The sequence below is a fragment of the Carcharhinus amblyrhynchos genome, chromosome 17, assembly GCF_965287045.1.
Source record: "Carcharhinus amblyrhynchos chromosome 17, sCarAmb.v2.hapA, whole genome shotgun sequence".
Lineage (NCBI taxonomy): Eukaryota > Metazoa > Chordata > Chondrichthyes > Carcharhiniformes > Carcharhinidae > Carcharhinus > Carcharhinus amblyrhynchos.
Genome location: NC_137340.1, coordinates 38,507,505 through 38,530,984, shown reverse-complemented (window position 1 = coordinate 38,530,984; position 23,480 = coordinate 38,507,505). Strand labels below are relative to the sequence as shown.

At 40.3% G+C, this 23,480-nt stretch overlaps 2 protein-coding genes across 5 annotated transcripts in view; one reads left to right on the top strand and one right to left on the bottom strand.

The window, feature by feature from the left end:
- shtn1 (shootin 1) overlaps positions 1-7,316 on the top strand; it is a 101,844-nt gene extending 94,528 nt beyond the window's left edge. For all 4 annotated transcript variants that reach the window (XM_080205837.1, XM_080205838.1, XM_080205839.1 and 1 more), the window contains one exon: positions 6,886-7,316. In XM_080205837.1, coding sequence (XP_080061963.1) covers positions 6,886-6,941 — 56 coding nt within the window. In that variant the 3' untranslated portion in view covers positions 6,942-7,316. The remainder of the gene's footprint in view (positions 1-6,885) is intronic.
- A 9,669-nt stretch (positions 7,317-16,985) lies between these two features.
- Positions 16,986-23,480, bottom strand: part of eno4 (enolase 4) — a 75,363-nt gene continuing 68,868 nt past the window's right edge. The window contains exons 11-13 of the mRNA XM_080205836.1: positions 21,472-21,539; positions 20,190-20,307; positions 16,986-19,543 (exon numbers count right to left, since the gene is read on the bottom strand). Of these exons, the coding sequence (XP_080061962.1) occupies positions 19,455-19,543; positions 20,190-20,307; positions 21,472-21,539 (275 nt within the window). The 3' untranslated portion in view covers positions 16,986-19,454. The remainder of the gene's footprint in view (positions 19,544-20,189; positions 20,308-21,471; positions 21,540-23,480) is intronic.

The window sequence follows — 23,480 nt, the reverse complement described above, 5'->3', positions numbered from 1 at the left end:
CAGCATATTGGCTGCAGCAGAAGCAGCCCACTATAGGTCAGCAGTGGGATCTTCCAATCCCACTGCTGTCAGCGGGTTTCCCATTGTTTACACTCTGTGTCATTGGGCAATCCATTGTGATGTGTTGTCATCCAGCAGACTGGAAGACCAACTGGTGGGGCTGGCCGGAAATTCCACCCTTGGTTTCCAAATTCGACCTTTAGGGAACCGTTCTCTGCAACAATGTTGAAACCTATAAATCTGCATAGTGAAGAATAGGATTAGAGCCAACCTTAGTACAGCTTTATAAGATTTTATTTATAGACATGAACCTCTGAACACAACTCCCACAGCTTTAGCCTGTTCATATTTAGAAGAGCACAAGTGCATTCCCTTCGTCTACATATTATTAAACTGTTAACTGGCTTGACTGTCATTTTGAAGAGAGATTCCATGACTGACAACCATTCTTTGCTTGTAGTGGATGTTGTAACTTAGGCCAATCATCTCTTCATCTGGCACCAATATACGTTTACCTACAGCAGGGGCACAGCTACTGATTACTTGGCTGATTTTTTTTTTCTAATTCTATCCTTTCTAATCAAGGCTGCCACAGACCTTGCAAAGGTCAGCTAACAGGAGATTCAGCATGAAAATTTACTGCTTTTCTTGGCTTAAAGATGATGACTTTACCTCTTGAGGCATCAGAGAAGCCACTTTTCCAGCCTATAGTTCTTTAGAATTTGTCTGTGTAAGATATTTGATTAAACCAAAGTGTAGTCTGTGGCATTCTAAGTAGAGTAGCTGAATAACTGTGCATGTAATCAGAGAAGATTTTGTACTCTAATCTGGTGACACCGGTAACAGTTGATGATCTGACTTTTTCTTACATGGCTAAAATTGAAGAGAAATATTAAGAGCTGTTTATGTCACCATTTAGTGCCTTTTGTCATAAAAATGCCACATTCATGCTTGCAAATTTTCAAAAATTCTATGAAAACTTGTCGCTTGCCACAATATATAACAAGAATATCTATTGTAATGATTGCATTTAATTTTTAGCGTTACAAGCCCAGCATTGTCTTTGAAGGCAGCAGTGATGATTATATTTTCATTTCTTTTAGATGAATTATAGTTTAGGTCTATCATTTACAATCAGAAATGGTAGCTGAAAGCATTTATTAAGGCCTATTTTGGCAATCCATCAATACCTGGATTGCTGCCATGTACTAATGCAAGCTCCCTGCTGTGAGAATATAGTTAGGATTTGATTCTACGAATGTATGGCATTTTCTCAGACCAATGACTAAGCACCATATTTACCCACAATTTGTACTATAATACAAGCAAAACAAAACGTGCGTTGGACTTAAAGCATGGATGGTTAGTAATTGAATAAATTATGAAAAAGCTGTATTTCCAGATCAAATATAGATTAAAATTAATGTATACATTGTCACTTATGGTCATACAAAATACCAGCTTATCTGGACAATTTTTAAAGTTTGACTTGAATTGAAATTGCAAGAAGTGTCACTAAATTGGACGTGATTTGACTGTCTCAGGAACCTGCATGCTGCTTTAATTAGGCATATTATTTCTTCTGTTGTTCGAGCTTTTAATCAAAACCTGTGACCCAAAATAATGGGACCTCATTCTGGGGGTGGGGGATTGGATCCACCACTTCCAGAAACAGTTTGGAGGCAGCCACAGAGACCACTAAATGTGGAGGTGAGCTGATTGTGGTTGACTATTAAGCTCCCTAAATCTCACACCTCAGACACCATGCTCCTTTCATATCAGCCCATACCCCTCACACAGCCCCAGTGGACCTTCATATCCTCCATGCCACAAATGCCCTTTCCACCCTAGTAGTCTCTCATATCTTCCATTCCATCCCGTGCCCCCCTACCCACTCATCCCATGCCTCTTCCATGTCAATCTATATCATCCACTTATCTCTTGGTCCCTTTAGCCCTCAAGTGCCAACTCATGCCAACATATGACACTCCACTGATCGCATGGCCTCTCATAGCTCATAAGTCCACTCAGTGCCAATTCCAATCAACATATTCCATCACTCCTTGCATTTACACTCTCCATGTCAAAGCAACCAGTATTCACCATGGACAGATCTCTGGAGCTATGCTTAGATTAAGTAAAGTTCTAAGTATCTATTACAGATTTCACTATGTTTAGAAAAACTCTCATTGATAAAAGTGCATTCAATATATTTAGGTCTCCTCAAGTACTCAATCTCTTCTAAAAACAAACAGTTAAATTTATAGCTGCACATCAAAGATAGCTATTCCTTAATAATTTCCTGGAGCTGTCAATCAAGCTGGGAAGTTACTATTAAAATTACAAGCACTATTTTTTTCAACTTGGACACAGAGCAGGCTGATCTTTTGCAATATTTAAAGGGCAGTAGATTTAAATAACTCAACAGTTTGGCAATTCCCCAGAACGTATCCATCTTTGACAAGCATTCATGTATACTCTTAAAAATCATGGGCTGAATTTTATTTGTATCTGCTGGGTCTGTCTTCGCTGGAGTGCATGTAAACTAGGACTGGTGCCCACCTATCATCTTCCCATCCACCTACAAGCTTGCCCCATTAACACATAAAAGGGGGTGGGCGGGCACTGAAAGCATTAGCTGGATATGAGTCACACGTAACAGGGACTCAAATTAGGTGAAACTTCCCAGGAGTACATCATAATAAACACACACACAAGCCTATTCCAGTACATGCACCTACCTTTTGACATGTATTTGGTATGTGCAATATTCCAAAAGACATTGGAGAGTCTGCTACAGGGGCTACAGTCATGCGTTGCATTATACGTAGATGAGGCCGAACACCTAGCAAACTTAGAAGAGGAATTAAAGAAATTTCAGCAGGCTGGAGTTCGCCTCAAGGAAAAAAAGTGCACCATTTAAGCCACTGAGGTGACCTCCCTGGGGCACTGTGTAGATGCACACAGATTACTCTCTATGGAAGACAAGGTCAAGATGATAAAGGAGATGCCTGCCCTCACAAACACAAGTAAGCTTAAATCATGTTTGGGGATGGTAAACTAATGTGGATGATTTTAATAGAAGTTATTGACAGTATTGGCCCCTTTACATATTCTGCTAAAGAAACACCATTGTTGGACTTGAAAGGCTTTCCAGATGGAAACTTTCTACAGAGTAAAGCAATTACTGTATTCCCCAAACCTGTTAGTACACTTTGCTCCATCTAAAGAATTGATATTGACCTGCAATGCCTCTCTATACTGTGGTGTTATCCCACAAGATGGACAACAGCTCTCAAAAGCTGATAAGGTATGTGTCAAGAACATTCTCAGAGGTCAAAAAAGGCTACTCGCAAATTAAGAAGGAAGGACTATCAATAGTCTTTGGCATCAAGAAATTTCAACAATACTTACGTGGTAGATACTTTGCCATCATTTCTGATCACAAACTGCACCTGGGTCTCTTCAAAGATGGCGAGGCTATCCCACTGATCATCTCAGCAAGAATTCAACAATGCACCTTAACTCTGTCTGCCCATGAATATACTTTCAAGCACTGAACTGAAACACACAGCGAATGGGAATGTGGATGCTCTTAACTGCCTACCTTGCCTATCATCCGTACTTCTGTACCACAAGAAATCATCATGACATTACATTTTTAGATACATTGCCAGTCTCGGCGAAGCAGATCAGGAACGGGACTGTTTGAGATTCATACCTCTTCAGCGTGAGAGACAAAATACTTACCAGATGAGTAAATGCGCTAGTGTCCAAGGAAATGAAACTATTCTTTACCCTCGAGAATGAACTGAGTTGTCGGGATGGCATCATATCTGGGGTGCAGGAGTAATGGGTCCTGTACAAGGCTGAGAACTACTCTGACTTGAATTACATAGCACACTCATTCTGACATCTCTAAGATAAGAACGCTTGCCAGTAGTTATTTGTGGAGGCCTGATATCGATACTGACTTTGAGAAGCTAGTCAAAACTATGAACAATGCCAAATGCAACAAAGGTTGCCTGCTACAGCCTCACTCAATCTTTGGGCTGGCCATGGATACAAATCCATGTCTATTATGCTGATCCATTTCTGGGCACAGTGTTTTTGCTTGTGATTGATACGCACTCTAAATGAATGAACATTTTTGTAAATAAGTCATGTACATCGCATGCTACCATTAAAAGACTATACCAATGCTTTTCAACTCATGGATTACCTGAAGTCATTGTATCAGACTGTATTTACAAGAGGTAAATTTCAAAAATTCACTGCTCTCAGTGGTGTTGCAACTGCACCTTACCATCCAGCATCAAAAGGACTAACTGAGACAGCCATGCAAACTTTCAAGTCTGACCTAAAGAAACTAATAGGACGATCCTTGGAGGCCAGAATCTCAAGATTCCCCCTTAGCTATCATGTCACTCCATATCAACAATGGGAGTTCCACCAGCAGAACCGCTAATGAAATGTTTCTCAGAACGAAACTGAGCCTCTTGTTTCCAAATTTACCAGGGAGTGTAAAAGCATGAAAAGAATCAGAAAACAAATAATGATTTACATGAGAATTTGGAATGCCATGTTCATGAGAAACCTCTGTAGCGGATGAAGTTGAAACCTTGGAATAATTGTTTCTAAGACCAGACCACTTTCATACCAAGTGGATGTGGAAGGATGGATCATTTTGTAAACACATGAATCATTTGAGGACTGGAGAGACACTCCAACAGCCAGTGTTGCCATCAAGAAATGTTTTCAAACCTGTAAGCACCAACATACCTGATTGGCCAGTTATAGACATAACTAATGTCTCTATGGAAGCAGAATGGAGAATGTAGAGAAGTTTCCAGGAAGGATGAAGTAAAAAGGTACGAAGAGGAGCAACCATTGGAATAGGGCACTGTTCATTGAAGTTTATGATGGAGCTGAAAAGTGAAAAAAATTGGTGAAGTTGGCTAACAAGAGAGATTATCTGAAATAATTCTAAGGTTGGTGATATCTTACTACAGCCTCTGAAGTAAAATGTTGAAGCAATTGGTGGCTGGGTCCCTGAGAGACTGTGTAAAAGTTTGAAAGCTCCTGCTATTCAAGACAAAAGAATGCTGAATGGAGAGATGGAAAACCTGGCAGAAGATCCTTGCTGCAAACAGCTGAGGGAAAGCTTTATTTTGAAAAAGACTCTAAGGAATTTGAAAACATAGGTGGAAGCTGGAATCCAGTGAGATCAGTTGTCTCACAGTGTAATAGCTATCTAGGGGGTAAGCTATCTAGGGTTACAGACACTGGGTGGGGAGGGGGCGATGTTATTGACTTGTCATGCCAGTTGGTCGGCATGGCGAGCCAGTAAGATTGCGAGAGGAAAAAATTGGGTTTGTGCCCAGTTTCTCATTTCTCATGATGATACCGGCACTGGATTAGGCACAAGGCTGATTCAAATATTTAAATACTTTTAGTGAATCTGGGATGTAATCATCCGAGTTCATTTGCCTTAATGGCCTTGCCAGTGGAGGGCCTCACTGGGGAGGGTCATCTACGGTCCTCCACCAATGTAAGTGGTGGAGTGGGACAGAAGGCCATTGAGGGCCCCTGTGGGGTAATGCCAAGACGTGGGCACTGGGCAGGGTCTGAGGGCAGGGATGGGGCTTGAGATGGAGGCAGCACTTGGTGGAGTGCACTCCGCATTTAGGGGACCACTTGGAGGGGTGGGGGAGGTGATGTCCAGGGGAGTGACAATCTCCTAATGCACTACTGTACATAGTGCATTGGGAGATCAGGCACATGCACAATAGCGCCCTCTAGCAGTCAGCAGCTGGCTTCCCACCATGAACAGACTCCATCCACTCCCCCTGCTGGCAAAAATCACACTTTGCCTCTTTCTTTCTAACTGTGATAAGATTTGGATTTTCCTCTCACCAAAAAATGAGTGCGATTCTCTCCCATTTTCATGCTCGTTTGGTACTTAGAATTTTTTTGTAAGATATCCCTCTCTGTGTTTACTGGAAACTTTATAGCACAATATATATTTTGTAACCTGTGTTATTCTTAAAATCTATGTACATTTGTGAAGATAAGTGGGGAGTGAAAGGATGTTGCATATTTGTTTAATTAATTCTTTTTGTTGTTAAAAGCTAATTGGCAGGCCTGTACTTCTATTTATTCATGTTATCTAAAAAAGTAACAGTAATTATCTTTTGAGCCAGGGTTCCATTCTGGGACCTTCCTGTCCAGTAGTAACACCAACTGGCTTCATAACATATATTCTACCTACGATTGCGGAGTATTACTACACCTTGTCATCTTTGATTATTGACTAACATTCTTTGGCATATTTCCATTTTACATAAAGGGTAAGTGATTCCTTATTGCAGCAATTCTCTCCCACAAATGAACAGAAAGTATGAATATTTTTTAATTCTGCATACTGGAATTACACACAAGCAATCTAACAGCTGTTTTAGGTTGTCATCAAAAGTTCCAGAAAAATGATCCAAACCAATTTTAGGTTGGATGTTTTCCATGTTATTGGGATGCAAGATACAGATCCATGACATTTGGTTTCATTGGGTCCATTTTATAGGCGTATGATGAGTATGAAGTCAAATTTCTAGCCTTGAATGATGTTCATATTTCAAATTTTTCTTGAGAAACATAGGAAAATGACTATGAAAATATCCTATTCCCTTTTATATGGCGCAACCATATGGCACATTTGCAACGTTCAAGAATGATTCTCTGCTCTGGCTACAAGAGGACTGTTGAGGCAATGGCTAATGGAGAACAAAACTGTCCAAAGAGCTTATTGGTATTGTTGCACCAATTTTATTGTACAACTTATAGAAATGTTTAAGAAGAATAACTACATCAATCCTCACCTCTTTATAGGTAACAGATGCAAGCAAAAATGCCAAGAAGAAAACCTCTTCAAACAAACCATTTGAACTCTAAAATGTGACACGCAACTAGAGAATGATGATGATTATATAGAATACTGATGACAATTTATAACAATGGAATCATTGCCAAGCACAGCTACAACTATAAGGGAAGCCAGTTTATGGAAAGTTTAAAATTTGTGCTTGTATTCTATTATTGTCTGTTTCACCAGAGCATTGTGGTTAACTCTGAGAAGATAGTTTACTGAAAATAATGTTTTCGCTGTTACTTTTTTAATCTGAAATAATGTCTTAGTTTTGATTGTAAATTTATTCCTCACTGTGAAATGAAGATTAGAGGCCTAGAAAATATATGTGATTCAGATGAACAAGGTAAGTTTAAAGTATTTTACTTGCTTGACAATTGAGGCTGGAGGGGTAGGTGTGCTTCCCCCAAGATCCATGATAAAACACTGGGGCATTGCCCATCATTCAATTGCTATTGTCTCATCTGCCTCTAACTCTGTGCCAGATTCACGTCTTAGCTGACTGATCTTGTTGTCCTTGTAACTGTGCCTGCAGGTCACTGGTATTATCCCAATTTGACACCGATAGAACACTTTGCTATATTGCATTATCATATCCCTGATGCTGAATAGCTCGACAACGTTAAGTAGATAATTTTGGCATCGGAAAATATCAGTGAAAATAAAAACAACACAAGAAATGCAAAACAGACTGCATCACGCATTTCACACGAAGTACAAATACTCCAAACAAAATACTCCTCATTGCTTATGTTCATTTGAATTAGGTATTGAATGTTTTGGGAATTGCACTCCATAAGATCCTTCAATTTTACAATTATAGCATCAAATATTAAAATGTCTGATATGTGCACTGGTTAAATTATAGAACATAGAACATTACAGCGCAGTACAGGCCTTTTGGCCCTCAATATTGCACCAACCTGTGAAACCAATCTAAAGCCCATTTAACCTACACTATTCCAATACCATCCATATGTTTATCCAATGACCATTTAAATTCCCTTAATGTTGGGAAGTCCACTACTGTTGCAGGCAGGGCATTCCACGCCCTTACTGCTCTTTGAGTAAAGAACCTACCTCTGACCTATATCTATCACCCCTCAATTTAAAGCTATGGCCCCTCATGCTAGCCATCTCCATCTGAGGAAAAAGGCTCTCACTGTCCACCCTACCTAATCCTCTGATCATCTTATATGCCTCTATTAAGTTACCTCTTAACCTTCTCTCTAACGAAAACAGCCTCAAGTCCCTCAGCCATTCCTCATAAGACTTTCTCACTATACCAGGCAACATCCTGGTAAATCTCCTCTGCACCTTTTCTAATGCTTCCACATCCTTCCTATAATGCGCAACCAGAACTGTACGCAATACTCCAAATGCACCAGAGTTTTGTACAGCTGCAACATGACCTCATGGCTCTAAAACTCAATCCCTCTATCAATAAAAGCTAAGACATCATATACCTTCTTAACAACCATATCAACCTGGGTGCCAACTTTCAGGGATCTATGCACATGGACACCGAGATCTCTCTGCTCATCCACACTACCTGGTATCTTACCATTAGCCCAGTACTCTATATTGCTCTTACTCCTTCCAAAGTGAATCACTTCATATTTTTCTGCATTAAACTCCATTTGCCACCTCTCAGCCCAGCTCTGCAACATATCTGTGTCCCTTTGTAACCTGCAACATCCTTCCGCACTGCTGTCCACAACTCCACCAACTTTAGGGTCATCCGCAAATTTACTAACCAATCCTTCTATACCCTCATCCAGATCATTTATAAAAATAACAAACAGCAGTTGCCCCAAAACAGGTCCTTGCAGTACACCACAAGTAACTGAACTCCAGGATGAACATTTCCCATCAACCACTACCCTCTGTCTTCTTACAGCCAGCCAATTTCTGATCCAAACCGCTAAATTACCCTGAATCCCATGCCTGCGTGTCTTCTGCAATAGCTTACCATGGGGAACCTTACCAAACGCTTTACTGAAATCCATATACACCACATCAGCTGTTTTACCCTCACCCACCTCTTTGGTCACCTTCTCAGAGAACTCAATAAGGTTTGTGAGGCACAACCTACCTTTCTCAAAACCATGTTGACTATCCTTAATTAAATTATTCCTTTCTAGATGATTATAAATCCTATCTTTATAATCCTTTCCAAAACTTTGCCCACAACATAAGTAAGGCTCACTGGTCTATAATTACCAGGGTTGACTCTACTCCCCTTCTTGAACAAGGGGACAATATTTGCTATCCTCCAGTCTTTTGGCACTATTCCTGTAGACAATTACAACCTAAAGATCAAAGTCAAAGGCTCTGCAATCTCCTCCCTAGCCTCCCAGAGAATCTTAGGATAAATCCCATCTGGCCCAAATTAGTCTGAGTGTCAATCAGGAAGCTGTGGGGTTTGATCCCTAGTCTCTGCTGAGTTACCTCAGCTATCCAGGATGGTAGGAAGTTTGCTCTAACAGCACTTAATAAGCTTGACACCATCCAGGACAAAGTAGACCGCATGGGAACCATTCACACCCCATCCATCACCTTGAACATACACCCCTTCCACCACCAACAAGCAGTGACAGCAGTGTAAAATATCTAAAATATGAACTGTAGCAACTTACCAAGATGCTTCCAAACTGCGATCTTAGGAGGACAAGGGCAGCAGACACATGGGAACACCAACTCCTGGAAGCTCCTTTCTCAGTCACTCACAGCCTGACTTGGAACTATAATCACAGTTCTTTCACTGTCACCAAGTCAAAGCCCTCAAACTCCTGTCCGAACAGCAGTGGGGCTGCAGCATTTCAAGAAGACAGCACACCATAACCTCCTCAAGGACAGTTAGGTATGGGCAATAAATAATGGCCCAGCCAGTGACTCCATATCCCATGATGGAATAAAGGAAAAAACATTGCATTGGACGTCAGCATTTCTCAGGAGAGGTGAAAATTTGGAGCATTTTTTACAAGTCTCTTGTTAAACATTCAACAATGAAATAAATCAAAATGAATTAGTGCATGTATAGAGTAAAGATTGAAATCCATTAAAGGCCCTGTGTTTGCATTAAAATACATTGATCACGTTTGTATTTTCCAACATTATCTTTGCAGAGTTTGGTCGAAATTGTTGAGAAAAGGTTAACTTCCTACAATAGATACTGCAGGAGTACTGTATTGACGGAGGTATTATTTGACAAGAGATTGATGTAACTAGGTGCTAGTTATATGTTCAAGTGGGCATAAAAGGTTCTAGAGCACATTTTTGAAGAAAAACAGTGAGTTCTCAATGTGCTGGATAGTGTTCATCATACAACTAACACCACAAAAATAGAGTAATTGATCATTCTTATTAATGTTTGCAGTAGCATGCTACACATAAATCAGTTGTTGTATTTATCTGTAAATCTCACAACACCAAGTTAGAGTCCAACAGGTTTATTTGGTAGCATGAGCTTTCAGAATGCTGCCTCTTCATCAGGAGAATGGAGAGTTGGATTCACAAATGAGGCAAAAATAGAACAGACTCAATTGCTGTATAATGCTTGGAATGTGAGTCTTTACAAGTAATCGAGTCTTTACAGATGCAGACAATGCGAGTGCAGAAAGGGATAAATGATGGTTAAGGAGATGTGAATTGCCTCAAGCCAAAACAGTTAGAAGGATTTTGCAATCCCAGGCCAAATGGTGAGGGTTACACATAATATGACATGAATCCAAGATCCTGGTTGAGGCCATCCTAATGTGCGGAACTTGGCTCTGAGTTTCTGCTCGGCGATTCTGTGATGTTGTGTGTCTTGAAGGCTGCTTTGGAGAACGCTTACCTGAAGCTCAGAAGCTGAATGCCCTTGACTGCTGAAGTGTTCCCCAACAAGAAGGGAGCACTCCTGTCTGGTGATTGTTGAGCAGTGTGCAGTGAAGAGGTCTTGTTATCTTGCAATTTAGTCTGTGTCTATACCATTTGTGAACCCAATTCTCCACTCACCTGAAGGAGCAGTGCTCCAAAAGCTCATGCTGTTGGACTTTAACCTGGTGTTGTGAGACTTCTTACTGTGTCCACCCCAGTCTAACGCTGGCATCTCCACATCATGTGTACCTGTAAATGACCGATTATACATGCGGCAGAAAATGATTGTCTGTGCCAAGCTTGAGATATCTGCAGGACAAGTAAATTTTCATTAGTTTGAGAAGAATCAATAATTATGATTGAAGATAAAATGCATTTCACTATTGGTTGGCTTCTTTGATGTTAAGCTCTTGCAAAACATTTAATGAAAATGTATTTTGTTTTACTTTTTGGAAGTAGATAACCAGAGAATCATGAATGTGAGCAGAACATTTTTCTAATAGTCATAAAAAGAAGCAAGATACTGAGGATGCTGGAATCTGAAACAAGAACAGAGGACACTGGAAAAAATTAGCAGGGCTGCCAGTATCAAGCAAGAGAGAATCAGAGATAACATTTTGAATCATTGATGCTTCAATCAGAGAAGCTATAGATACTGCAACAACCAGTAGTAATTTTAAGAACAAATGGCATGGCCTAGTGTGAGAGGTTTTGCATTGAGGCACTACCTATATGGAATATTTAAAAATGGAAGGGGTTTTAACATGGAGGAGAATGGTCAAAATCCAAAGCTGTCAATGTCAACATTGAGTCCCAAGGGCTGCAACATGCCCACCAGAAGATGAGATACTGCTCTTCCAGCTTGCACCAAGCTTCATTGGAACATCGCAGCCGGCCAAGGCTGGATACATGGGCAGGAGAGCAAGGTTAAAATAGCAAGCAACAGGAAGGCTGGGTTCATGCTTATGGACTGAGTGAATGTGTTCTGCAAAGTGATCACCCAGTTTTGTTTAGTCTCCCCAATGTAGAAGAGACGGCATTGGGAGCAGCGAATACAATAAATCAGATCGAAGGAAGTGCAAGTAAAACACTGCTTAACCTAAAAGAAGTGTTTGGAACCTTGAACGGTGATGAGGAAGGAGATCCAGGGGCAGGTGTTACACCTTCTGCAACTGCAAAGGAAGGTGCCCTCGGTAAGGAATGGGGAGTTGGGCATGATGGAGGCGTGGACCAGCATGTCATGAAAGGAGTGGTCCCTGTGGAATGCAGGCTAGTGAGTTGGGGGAAGGTTGGGGGAAGGTTGGGGGGGGGGGGGGGGGGGGAGGTTGAGGGCTGAAGGGAAGATATGTTTCATGGTAGGAATGTGCTGGAATTAGCAGAAATGACAGAGGATGATCCTTTGAATGTGGAGGCTAGTGGGCTGAAAAGCAAATACAAGTGGAACCTTTCAGCATTCTGGGAGGGAGGGCAAGGGGTAAAGACAGATGTGCAGAAGATGGGTCTAACCTGTTCAGTGCCCTGTTGACCACAATGGGAGGGAAACCTTAGTCAGGAAAAAGGCAGATTTTTCTAATAATCATGATAGGTAGGCAAGGAAGGAAACTCCTTTTTGTATTCATAATGTGAAATATGTACAACTGTTTTTTTAACATTTGAAAGGTAAAATGTTGATTACATCTGAAAGAAAAACTACTGTAAAATCTGGTGCCTGTTGCACTTTCTTGTTTATGTCCTGTAGACAGAACAAAGTGACTGATGATGATTTAGGAGTTTAGGTGAAGTGTTATAGAGATGCAAATAAAGGAACGGCATGTGACATAAGAACATAAGAACATAAGAAATAGGAGCAGGAGTAGGCCATCTAGCCCTTCGAGCCTGCCCCGCCATTCAATAAGATCATGGCTGATCTGTTGTGGCTCAGTTCCACTTTCCCGCCCTCTCCCCATAACCCTTAATCCCCTCTCTTATCAAGAACCCATCAACCCGCTTCTTAAAAATATTTAGCGAGGCAGCCTCCACCACTTCAACGGGCAGAGAATTCCAGAGATTCACCACCCTTTGAGTGAAGAAGTTCCTCCTCAACTCCGTTCTAAACCGCCTCCCCTTTATCTTGAGGCTGTGACCCCTAGTCCTACTGTCTTTTTTGAGCGGGAAGAGTCTCTCCACCTCTATCCTATCCATCCCATTCATCATCTTATACGTCTCAATGAGATCTCCCCTCATTCTTCTAAACTCTAACGAGTACAAGCCTAGTTTATTCAGCCTCTCCTCATAGTTCAATCCCCTCAACTCCGGTATCAGCCTAGTAAACCTCCTCTGCACTCCCTCCAGGGCCAAAATATCCTTGCGCAGGTGCGGCGCCCAAAACTGCACACAGTACTCCAGCTGCGGCCTCACCAATGCCCTATACAGCTGCAGCAAGACCTCCCTACTTTTATATTCAATCCCCCTCGCTATGAAGGCCAGCATCCCATTCGCCTTCCTGACCACCTGCTGCACCTGCAAGCTGGGTTTTTGCGACTCATGCACAAGGACCCCGAGGTCCCTCTGCACCGTCGCCTGCTGCAGTTTTTCGCCACGTAAGTAATAGTCCTTCCTACCATTCTTCCTACCAAAGTGACGAGATTTATCTTGGTTTATTGTTTTCTAAGTCTGCAGTTTTAATGCAGATACTGGTCTCAGATTGGTATCTATGGAGTGCAGTACAGTTGGCACACTTGAGTTATACTATCAATTTAACATTGTGCTGTCTTGTTTTAAGTCAAAGGAGAAGAATTCTGCATAAACATGTTGGTTGTGCATTGCAAACACAACCTTTGCTGAATATGTGTTTGAGTGTGTTTCTGAGAATGTGCATATGCATCTGAGTAAGCATGCGTGCTAGCAAGTGTGAGTATGAGCATGCACTCAAGCAAGTGTGAGTATGTGTTTGAGAGTGAGAATATGTTTATGTATGAGTGTGCGCGTGCAGGTGAAGGGAGTGTGCATGATTGTATGAGCATGCAAAAGCATGTGAGCATATGAACGAGTGCATGTGCATGAGCCTGTTTGTGTGTCCATGTGAGTGTGCATGCATGTGTGTCAGCAAGTGTGTATGTGGGTGTGTTAACATACATGTGAGCAAGTCTACGTGTGTGTTTGAGCCAGTATTCATGGGAGCAGGTGTATGTGTATGAGACAGCGAGTGTATGCGAGTGAGTGTGAATGCTTGAGGATATGTTTCTATGTGAGTGTGTGTGTGCATAGCTGAGGGAGTTGTTTTGGATGAATTCACGTGAGCACGTATTTGAGTAAATGTGTGTGTGTATCATCAGTGTGTTCATGTCAGCAAGTGTGTGTGAGTGAGAATCCATGTGTATGAGTGAGAATATATGCATGTATGTGTGTCAGTGTGCAAAAGAGAATGTGTGGGCAGGCATTTCCAGCTATGCTTGCCCTGACATAGAAAGGTGTGTTGACCTCAGATGAGACTTTTCCTATGATCCATCACTTGCCTGCTCCGAGTCCTGTGAAAATTCACCCCATGTGTCTGCGTGAGTGCAAATGATTGCATTTGTGACTGAGAGCGTGTGTGGATGCAAGTGTCTGTATGTATGTATGTGCATGCATGTGTTTGTGTGAGCCTGTATGTGAGAAAATGTGTCTCTAGGTGAGTGAGCATGCATGTGATCAAGTCTGTATGTGCACAAGCATCGGTGAGTGTGTGTGTATGAGAGTGAGACTATGGCCAGAATTTTACCTGCCCGCCCGCCATGGGAATCAGAACGGTGAGGGGCGGAACATGGAAAGATCCGTTTACCTTAGGAGGGACTTTACAATTTCAGGACCAGTGAGGCCATAGAATCTTGCCCTATATGTCAGCAAGTGTGTGTATGAGTGTGAACCTGTGTTTGAGCCAGTGTGCATGTGAGTGGGTGTGCGCATGTATGCGTGTGTGCATGAGTGGATGTGAGCGACTGAATGTATGTGTGTGCATAAGAGCATATGTGAGAGAGAATGTGTGCAAGAATGTGTGCATGCATATATATTGTGCATGCCATGCGTATGTATGAACGTGTGGCATGTGTATGCAAGAACATGCATGGGTACATACATAAGAACTTGAATGGGTGCGAAAAACCATGCATGTGCATGCATGAGTGTAAGACATACAAGTGTGTGTGCACAAGAATGTGCATGTGTTCATGAGGATGTGCATTGCATTAGTATGAGTGCACATTATGTGCATGAGAATGTTGCACGCGTGCATTTGCATGAGAATGTGTGCGCATGCATGAGAGTTTGGCTCATTCGCAGTTTCAGACTTCACATACTTCCCCTTGGTCATGTATAAACACACTTACACCAACTTGCATAGTAGGTGTGGGTGAATGAATGAGTGTCCTGAGACTGTGAGCCAGAAAAACATAGTTTGACCCTTTCACATTCTAATGATCATCTGTATTAATTACTCATTTTAAAATTTATTGTTTTGACATTGCTTTATTGTCAGCATGTTGTTTCTTTTCATACCTCAACACTTCATTGAAATACATGTTTAATATTGTGCCAACCTTTTCAAAATTTGTGATTGGTCCCTTCTGTCCAAGGAAAACTGAAATATGGCTCCCTGCACAAAAAGATTGTACAAACCACCAATAGCAGAACACAAAGTTGTTCTTCGGTGACCTAGCAAGTGAATCGGTTTTATCAGTGGCCTCCCTACAGCTCATTCATGCTCAGTGACTTGCCCTGGTGATGGTTTTGAATTGGGGAGAGTATAGAGGAAGCCATCATGATATTGGATTACAGCCTTTCCTAAAATATCACAGGTGTGTTTACCAGAATCTGGGAGAGGGACAGCAGCTACAGACAAGACACTGTGGTTCATGTGCAGGCGTGTGTGGTGGAAGCTCCTGCTCAGGTTGGAAAGATCAAATTTGAGAGAAATTAAATTGAGGCTGGAGGATTCAAAGAAGAACAAAGAACAGTACAGCACAGGAACAGGCCCTTTGGCCCACCAAGTCTGTGCCAACATATTTCCCTCTCTAATCTAATTTTTTTTGCTTCTACATGGTCAATATCCCTGCCTATTCATATATGCGTCCAGATGCCTCTTGAACATTGTCATAGAATCTGCTTCCAACACCTCCTCCAGCAGCGCGTTCCAGGCATTCACCACCCTCTGTGTGAAAAACTTTCCCTCTCTCATTTTCACCAAGTAATTGACCCTTTGACCCTGGGAAAAAGACTCTTGATTATCCACTCTATCCAAGCCTGTCATAATCTTGTAAACCTCTATCAGGTCCCCCTCATCGTCCGATGCTCCAGTGAAAATAATCCAAGTTTCCTCATACTCCACATCCTCCAAACCAGGCAACATCCTGATAAATCTCTTCTGCACCTTTTCCAATGCATCAACAACCTTCTGGTAGTGTGGCGCCTAGAATTGTACACAATACTGCAAATGTGGCCTAACCAAAGTTTTATGCAGCTGCAACAAGATTTTCCAATTCCTGTATTCAATGCCCCGACCAATGAAGACCAGCATGCTATTTGCCTTCTTGACCATCTTGTTCACCTGAGTTGCCACCTTCAAGGAACTGTGGATCTGCATGCCTAGATCCGTCTGTATGCTAATATTACTAAGGGCTCTATCATTCACTGTATACTTTCCTTCTGCAGCAGACTTTCCAAATTGCATCACCTCACATTTGTCTGGGTTAAACTCCATCTGCCATTTTTCAGCTCACGTCTCCAGCTGATTCATAGCATCCTGTATCCTCTGACAATCTTCCTCACTATCCGTTACTCCCCCAATCTTTGTATCATCTACAAATTACAATCAGACCACCTACATTTTCTTCCAAATCATTCATATATATTACAAACAAGAGACCCCAGCACTGATTCTTGTGGAACACCGTCACAGACCTCCAGTTAGAAAAGTCCCCTTCCACTGCTACTCTCTGCTTTCTATGCCCAATAAAGTAAAAAGTCTGACAACACCAGGTTTTAGTCCAACCTATTTATTTGATAATATACTCACAAGCTTTCGGGGTTAGCCCCTTCGTCAGGTGACCTGACGAAGGGGCTAACCCCGAAAGCTTGTGAGTATATTATCAAATAAATAGGTTGGACTAAAACCTGGTGTTGTCAGACTTTTTACTGTGTTTACGCCAGTCCAACGCCGGCATACCCACATCATGACTTCTATGCCCAAGCCAGTTTTGTATTCAACTCACCTTGGATCAGCCTGCCATGAGGAACCTTATTGAAGGCTTTACTAAAGTCCATGTACACAACATCCACGGCCGTGCCCTGGTCAATTTTTGTTGTCTTTTCCTCAAAGAACACAATCAAGTTTGTGAAACATGAAATCCCCTTTACAAAACCATGTTGCCTGTTGCTAATAAGCCTATTCTCTTCCCGATGTGAGTACATCCTATCCCTAAGAATCTTCTCCAGTAATTTCTCCACCATTAATGTGATGATCACAAGTGTTGTAATTTCCTGGATTGTCTCTTCTGCCCTTCTTAAACAGAGGAGCAATGTGAGCTACTCACCAATCCTATGGTACCTTGCCTGTGGTTAAAGAGGATACAAAGATTTTGGTCAAGGTCTCAGCAATTTCTTCCCTTGCCTCTCTTAGAATTCAGGGATAGACCCTGTCTGACCCTGGGTTCTTGTCCACCTCAATATTTTTCAAAACATGTAACATTATCTCAACATATCCTAAAAAGTCAACAAGCTCCTTTCTACACTCACCATCCTTCTCCTTTGTGAATACTGATACAAAGCACTCATTAAGGACCTCACCCACCTCATCTGGCTCCATACATAAATTCCCTCCACTGTCCTTCAGCGGACCAATCCTTTCCTTAGCTACCCTCTTCTTCCTCATATTCACATACAAATCCTTGAGATTCTCCTTAATCCTGCCTGCCAAGGACATTTCATGGCTGCTTTTTTTTCCATCCAAAGTCCCTGTTTAAGTTCTTTCCTGCTACATTTATATTTCTCAAGAGCCTTATCTGTTTTCAATTTCCTGAAATTTATGTATGCCTCCACCTTTTTCACTAAACTCATAATCTCTCTTATCATCCAGAGTTCCCAAATCTTGCCACCTTTACAGGGACATGCTTGTCCTGAATTGTTAACAACTGACTTTTAAAAGACTCCCACATATCGGATGTGGATTTACTCTCAAACAGCCGTCCCCAGTCTACATTGCCTAGCTCCTGCCTTATGCCATTGTGGTTAGCCTTCTCCAGTTTAGTACTTTCACTCTGGGATTTTCCTACAAGTGTCTTAAAACTTCTAGAATTGTGATCACTGTTCCCAAAAATGGTCTCCCACTGAGACATCAATCACCTGTTCGGGCTTGTTTCCCAGAACCAGGTCTAAGGTAGCCCCTTCCCGAGTTGGACTATCTACATATTGCCTCAAGAAGCACTCTTGGACACACTGAACAAACTTTGCCCTGCCCAAACCTGTGGCACTAAAGAGATCTCAGTCTATAATAGGGAAGTTAAAATTGCCCATCACAACAACCTTGCTGGTTTTACGTCTTCCCATAATCTGCTGACATATCAGTTCCTCCACTTCACTTTGGTTGTTGGGAGGTCTGTAGTATAAGCCCAACAGCGTGATTGCACTGCTCCTATTCCGGAGTTCTACCCATATGGTCTCAGTGCATGATCCTACCGTGGTGTCCTTCCTCTGTAGAGCTGTGACATTCTCCCTAATCAGTAAAGCAACACCCCCACCTCTTTTGTCACCATCTAGATTTTTGGCTAATTTTAGCTGGAAGGAAATGTCTCCAGAAAACTTGGATTGAAGGACAGTTCTGGAGTTAAAGATGATTCAAGAGTTAGAGACTTCCCAGGCTGGGAAATAAAAAAGGGGAAAATAATCCACAGGAGTTAAGTTTCATTTTGGACTGATTCTGGGGGAATTGAATGTCAACTGAAAGTACAGTGTAAACTATACTTGTGAAGGGTGTTCTTTGGTTGTGTTAAACGTCCTATTATGTTGTTTAAAGTATATTTCTTTACAAAAGTACTTTTAGACAGGTGTTAAAATAAAAGATATACAATGCAAAATCTTGTGTTATCATTTCAACTACTGGAAGTGTGAAAAAATAATTCAAAGCTATTTCTCTCTATAAGGATCATAACACATTGAAAAGTAAATATATAGTCCCCTGGAGTCCAGTTTCCACTTGACTGGAATTATACTGTATCTGATGCGAAGGGCATGAGACTACCTTAATGTACTTGGGAATCAAAAGCAGGCCAATGCCAGGGCTACGTTGTTATTTTTGCATCAACGATCATCTGAAACTAATTTGTATCAACATGAAAGTGACAGTGTAACTGTGCCCTCAAATTGCTCCAAACAACTTTCACACTTTCTTCAACTGAATAATATATTAATATATTAAGAGAATAATATATTCTCTTCTGATAAAGAGAATGCTTATCATAGGAAAATATAGTTTAATAGACAAAATCACTGGAATTAGTTATATAATTTCATCAACAATCAGCATCCTTTACATTTATTTGTACTTTCTTGGGAGGTTTTTCTTGGAAAATTAAATTTAAAAGCTTCCTTTCTCATTTTGAAATTAAATAATATTTAAAATAATGCAACTTCTTTTTGAAACTGTAAATAGAACACCTAATGTCTAATCTAATTGCTCAGATTCTGGCTTTACTGCGTTAAGATCAGATTCCTCTTCACTGATGACAGGAAATTGATGCTCAGCTGCGGGACCTGTAGAACATGAAAGTTAAACCTAAGTAGGGCACTGGAGAAAGTCATGCTTTCAAGGTTCATATTTTGCAATATAAATGGCTAGATAGTATTACTACAAAGAAATAACAAACCAAAGGTCAATTTTAAAAAAATGTACTCTTAAACCTAGCTCACAAAATGATTTGTTACATATTTGGACAATTATTTGATATGCTACAATTTGAGCTGACCTCTCCTTTTGCAGTATTTAAGTAAATATTGGTTTATACTGAACACTCTCCAATTGAAAAATATAAAGTATTTAACATTTACAGCTGTTTCAGGACTGCAAACTCAATTATAATAATGCTGGCCTTCAAATTAGAGGGCTATTATTGACAAGAAAGTGCTAAATTCAGTAGTACAATAATAAAATGAACCTAGATATAGTCTGCCGATTGAAGCCAATTGGTATTTGTGTGTGCATCCAGAACCATTAAGTTGTCAGTTACATGGACCATTGCAGCTTTTGCCAGATGCTTTTTCTTTTCTTTTGGATAGGGTGTGATTTGCTGACTCGCAGGATTCTCATTCCCTCTAGCTGCGCAATTTCTGTCACTCCTCCCATAATCTTTGTCTCTCATTCTCTGCAAACTGAAAAGAAATAAAATGAAGCAGCTCATACCCAATGCTCCCCTCTGAGCCAATTCTTCCTCTATAGCCAGCAGACGGTTGTATTTTGCCACCCGCTCTCCATGACATAGACCTCCCAGTTTGATGAACCTGGCCCCCAGACCAACAGCCTGAAGGAATGAAAACAGACAAATGCATTTAGTTGGAAGCTTTATGAAACAGAAGCAGACAAAAGCTGATTAATGATGGGGGATTTGTTTTAAACTGTGGTTGATGTTGAAGCCTTTGTTTGAAACAAGTAATAATACATGGGAGACTCCTTATGAACATATATAGCTGCATATGTAAAAAAAATAAAAAAAGGAAAGACACTAAAGAAAGGAGTGTAAAGGAAATGGAAATACATTGTTGCCACATTAATTTACTGAAAAGCACACTGAGACACAATAGCAGGAAAATTGTCTATTGATCCATCCAATCCTGTAAAAATTGATTTATATATTTGGAGGTCATTGAAGAAAATCTTACCACAAAAGTGTGGTTTCTAAGTTCTAAAGCATATTACTGAAATCCGGCATAAATCTAAGTACAAAATAGGTCCAAAAGGTTAACATCGGTAATGAATTGAATTGGACTAAAGTACTGTGACTCAATTCAGCGGTTTGCTTAATTTGAAGGGAAATGGAAACTTCCATAATATATTAAGACTAATTATGCACATCATTTGATTATTTCTGAGTGTAAATGATTCAGCCACCATCTTCCCCTTTAACTTTTCCTGAATGACAGAAAGTTATTACCACCTCATCCCATAGTCATAATTCAGTGGAATGCAAGACGTTAATGTAGTAAATTAAAATGGATAAATTAAGCCACTTGATTTACATAAATGAGATTTCTTTATAAGTTTGCATTACTCAAATTGGAAGCAGAAACTGGAATTTTCAATCTCCTTAAGCACAAATTCTAAAACCAACCAAAGTGACATGATTTCTTGCAAGTTCCTAAAATTAGAGTCCCAGACTATTCAAGAAATTTAAATATCTACATCATTGGTGCTGGACAGAAATTGAGTTCACAAGTAAAGACTTCACAAAATTTAGACTTGGCTAAGAGAAAAGAAAATGAGTCGGTAAGAATTTAATTGACAATTATTTGATCTTATGCATTCAATCCTACTCCTCCATTGATTAAAGCAAGATGCAGATTTTTTAGCAGAAGAATATATCTTATTAATATTTGAAAGTTACAAACATGGCAGGAAAACGACAAGAACAGCGATCTATAAGACGGAAATGGTCTTGTATTCTATGATGGTGGTTCATATAGCTTACAATGTCTGCTATGCTGTCATCGATAGTCTCTCCAACTGCCAAACCTGGTATAAATCTGCAATCTTGCACTGGAATATTTAAAAAAAAAGTTAAGTATTATTTTGCATCTAACATTTTTCCAAAGTAGATTACCTGGTTTTCGCACTAATCAATTTGATTATCTTAAACATAATAGTACGTTACAGAAAATATTTTTACACCATAATATATAACTAAATTATTGTGTCTAATGCTCATCAGGCTTTCAAAGGCATTATTTTAATAGTCACACATTCATGGATCAAAAATCAGTAACTCATTAAAATATTCTCTTATCTAATGAGTTGTCAATTATTTTTGATTAAATGTAAATGAAACAAAAGTAAAAAAAGTAAACCAGTAGGTATGCAACAGGTAGAAATCAAAGCAATATTGTCATTCATGTTTTTTTAAACACTATTAGTCATGAACCAGCAAGCGCCACAAAATTAGCTGAAATGCATATACAGGTTTTCTGATTTCTAGTGGCCATGTTTTTGCTGTGTTAATGGACTGTATAAGTGTGTGGGAAAAGTAAATTCTCAGCATAACACAAAAAAAAGTAATTCTCAAAAAATTCAGTTTATCCTTACACTGGAGGGGGGTCAGATTTGCAATGGCTTATAGCATGGAACTAATGAATTAGCAGCTTGTTTTACACTATGCCAAATTTATTTTTGCTTGATTTCAAAGGAAGTTAAATGATTTAATATAACAGATAGAAATAGATAGGTTTGAGTGAATAGCCATTAAGGAGATGTGGTTGTGTAGTTTAGAAACTAACTATTCCAGGATCCTTAACTTTTAGACTAGATAGGCATAATGGAAAAGGTGAACAGGAACCCTGAAAATGATGGGTGGAATAGACAGTAGAAAGAATCTTAGTTCAGAAAATCAAGTAGTAAAGTCAGCTTGCATGCAACTAACCTCACAAATATTCACATTACATTGCATTTGCCAAGTATTTGCCCACTTAGCCAGCCTGTTCAGGTCACCCTGCAGCCACTTAGCATCATCCTCACAGCACACACTGCTACCCAGCTTAGCGTTGTTTGCAAATTCAGAGATATTGCATTCAATTCCTTCATTCAAATCATTAATGTACATTATGAATAGCTGGGGTCCCAGCACTGAATTCTGCTTTACCCCACTAGTCACTGCCTGCCACTCTGAAAAGGACCTGTTTATTCCGACTCTGTTTCCTGTCTGCCAACCAGTTCTCTATCAACATCAATACATTACCCCCAATACCATGAGTTTTAATTTTGCTCACTAACATCTTGTGTGGGACCTTGTCAAAAGTCTTTTGAAAGTCCAGTACACAACATCCACTGGTTCATCCTTGTCCACTTCACTGGTCATATCTTCAAAAATTTCCAGAAGATTTGTCAAGCATGATTCCTCTTTAGTGTATCCATGCTGACTTGGATAGATCCTATCACCACTTTCCAAATGCACAGTTATTATATCCTTAATAATTGACTCCAGCATTTTCCCCACCATTGATGTCAGGCTAACTGGTCTATAATTCCCCATTTTCTTTCCCTCCTTTTTAAAACGCCCTCCAATCCATTGGAATTCATCCAGAGTCAATAGAATATTGGAAAATAATCACCAATGTGTCCACTATTTCAAGGGCCACTTCCTTAAGTACTCTGGGATGCAGAGTATCAGGCCCTTATCAGGACTTATCAGGTTTTAATTCCAGCATTCACCCCAATATTATTTTCTGACTAATAAGGATTTCCTTCAGTTCCCTCTTCATGTTAGACCCTCTATCCCCTAGCATTTCTGGAAGGTTATTTGCGTACTCCTCAGTGAAGACAGACCCAAAGTGTTTGTTCAACTGGTCTGCATCTCTTTGTTACCCATCATGAATTCACCTGATTCTAACTATAAAGAACTTACATTTGTCTTCACCAGTCTTTTTCTCTTCACATATCTATAGAAGCTTTTGCAGTCAATTTTTATGTTTTCTGCAAGCTTACTAT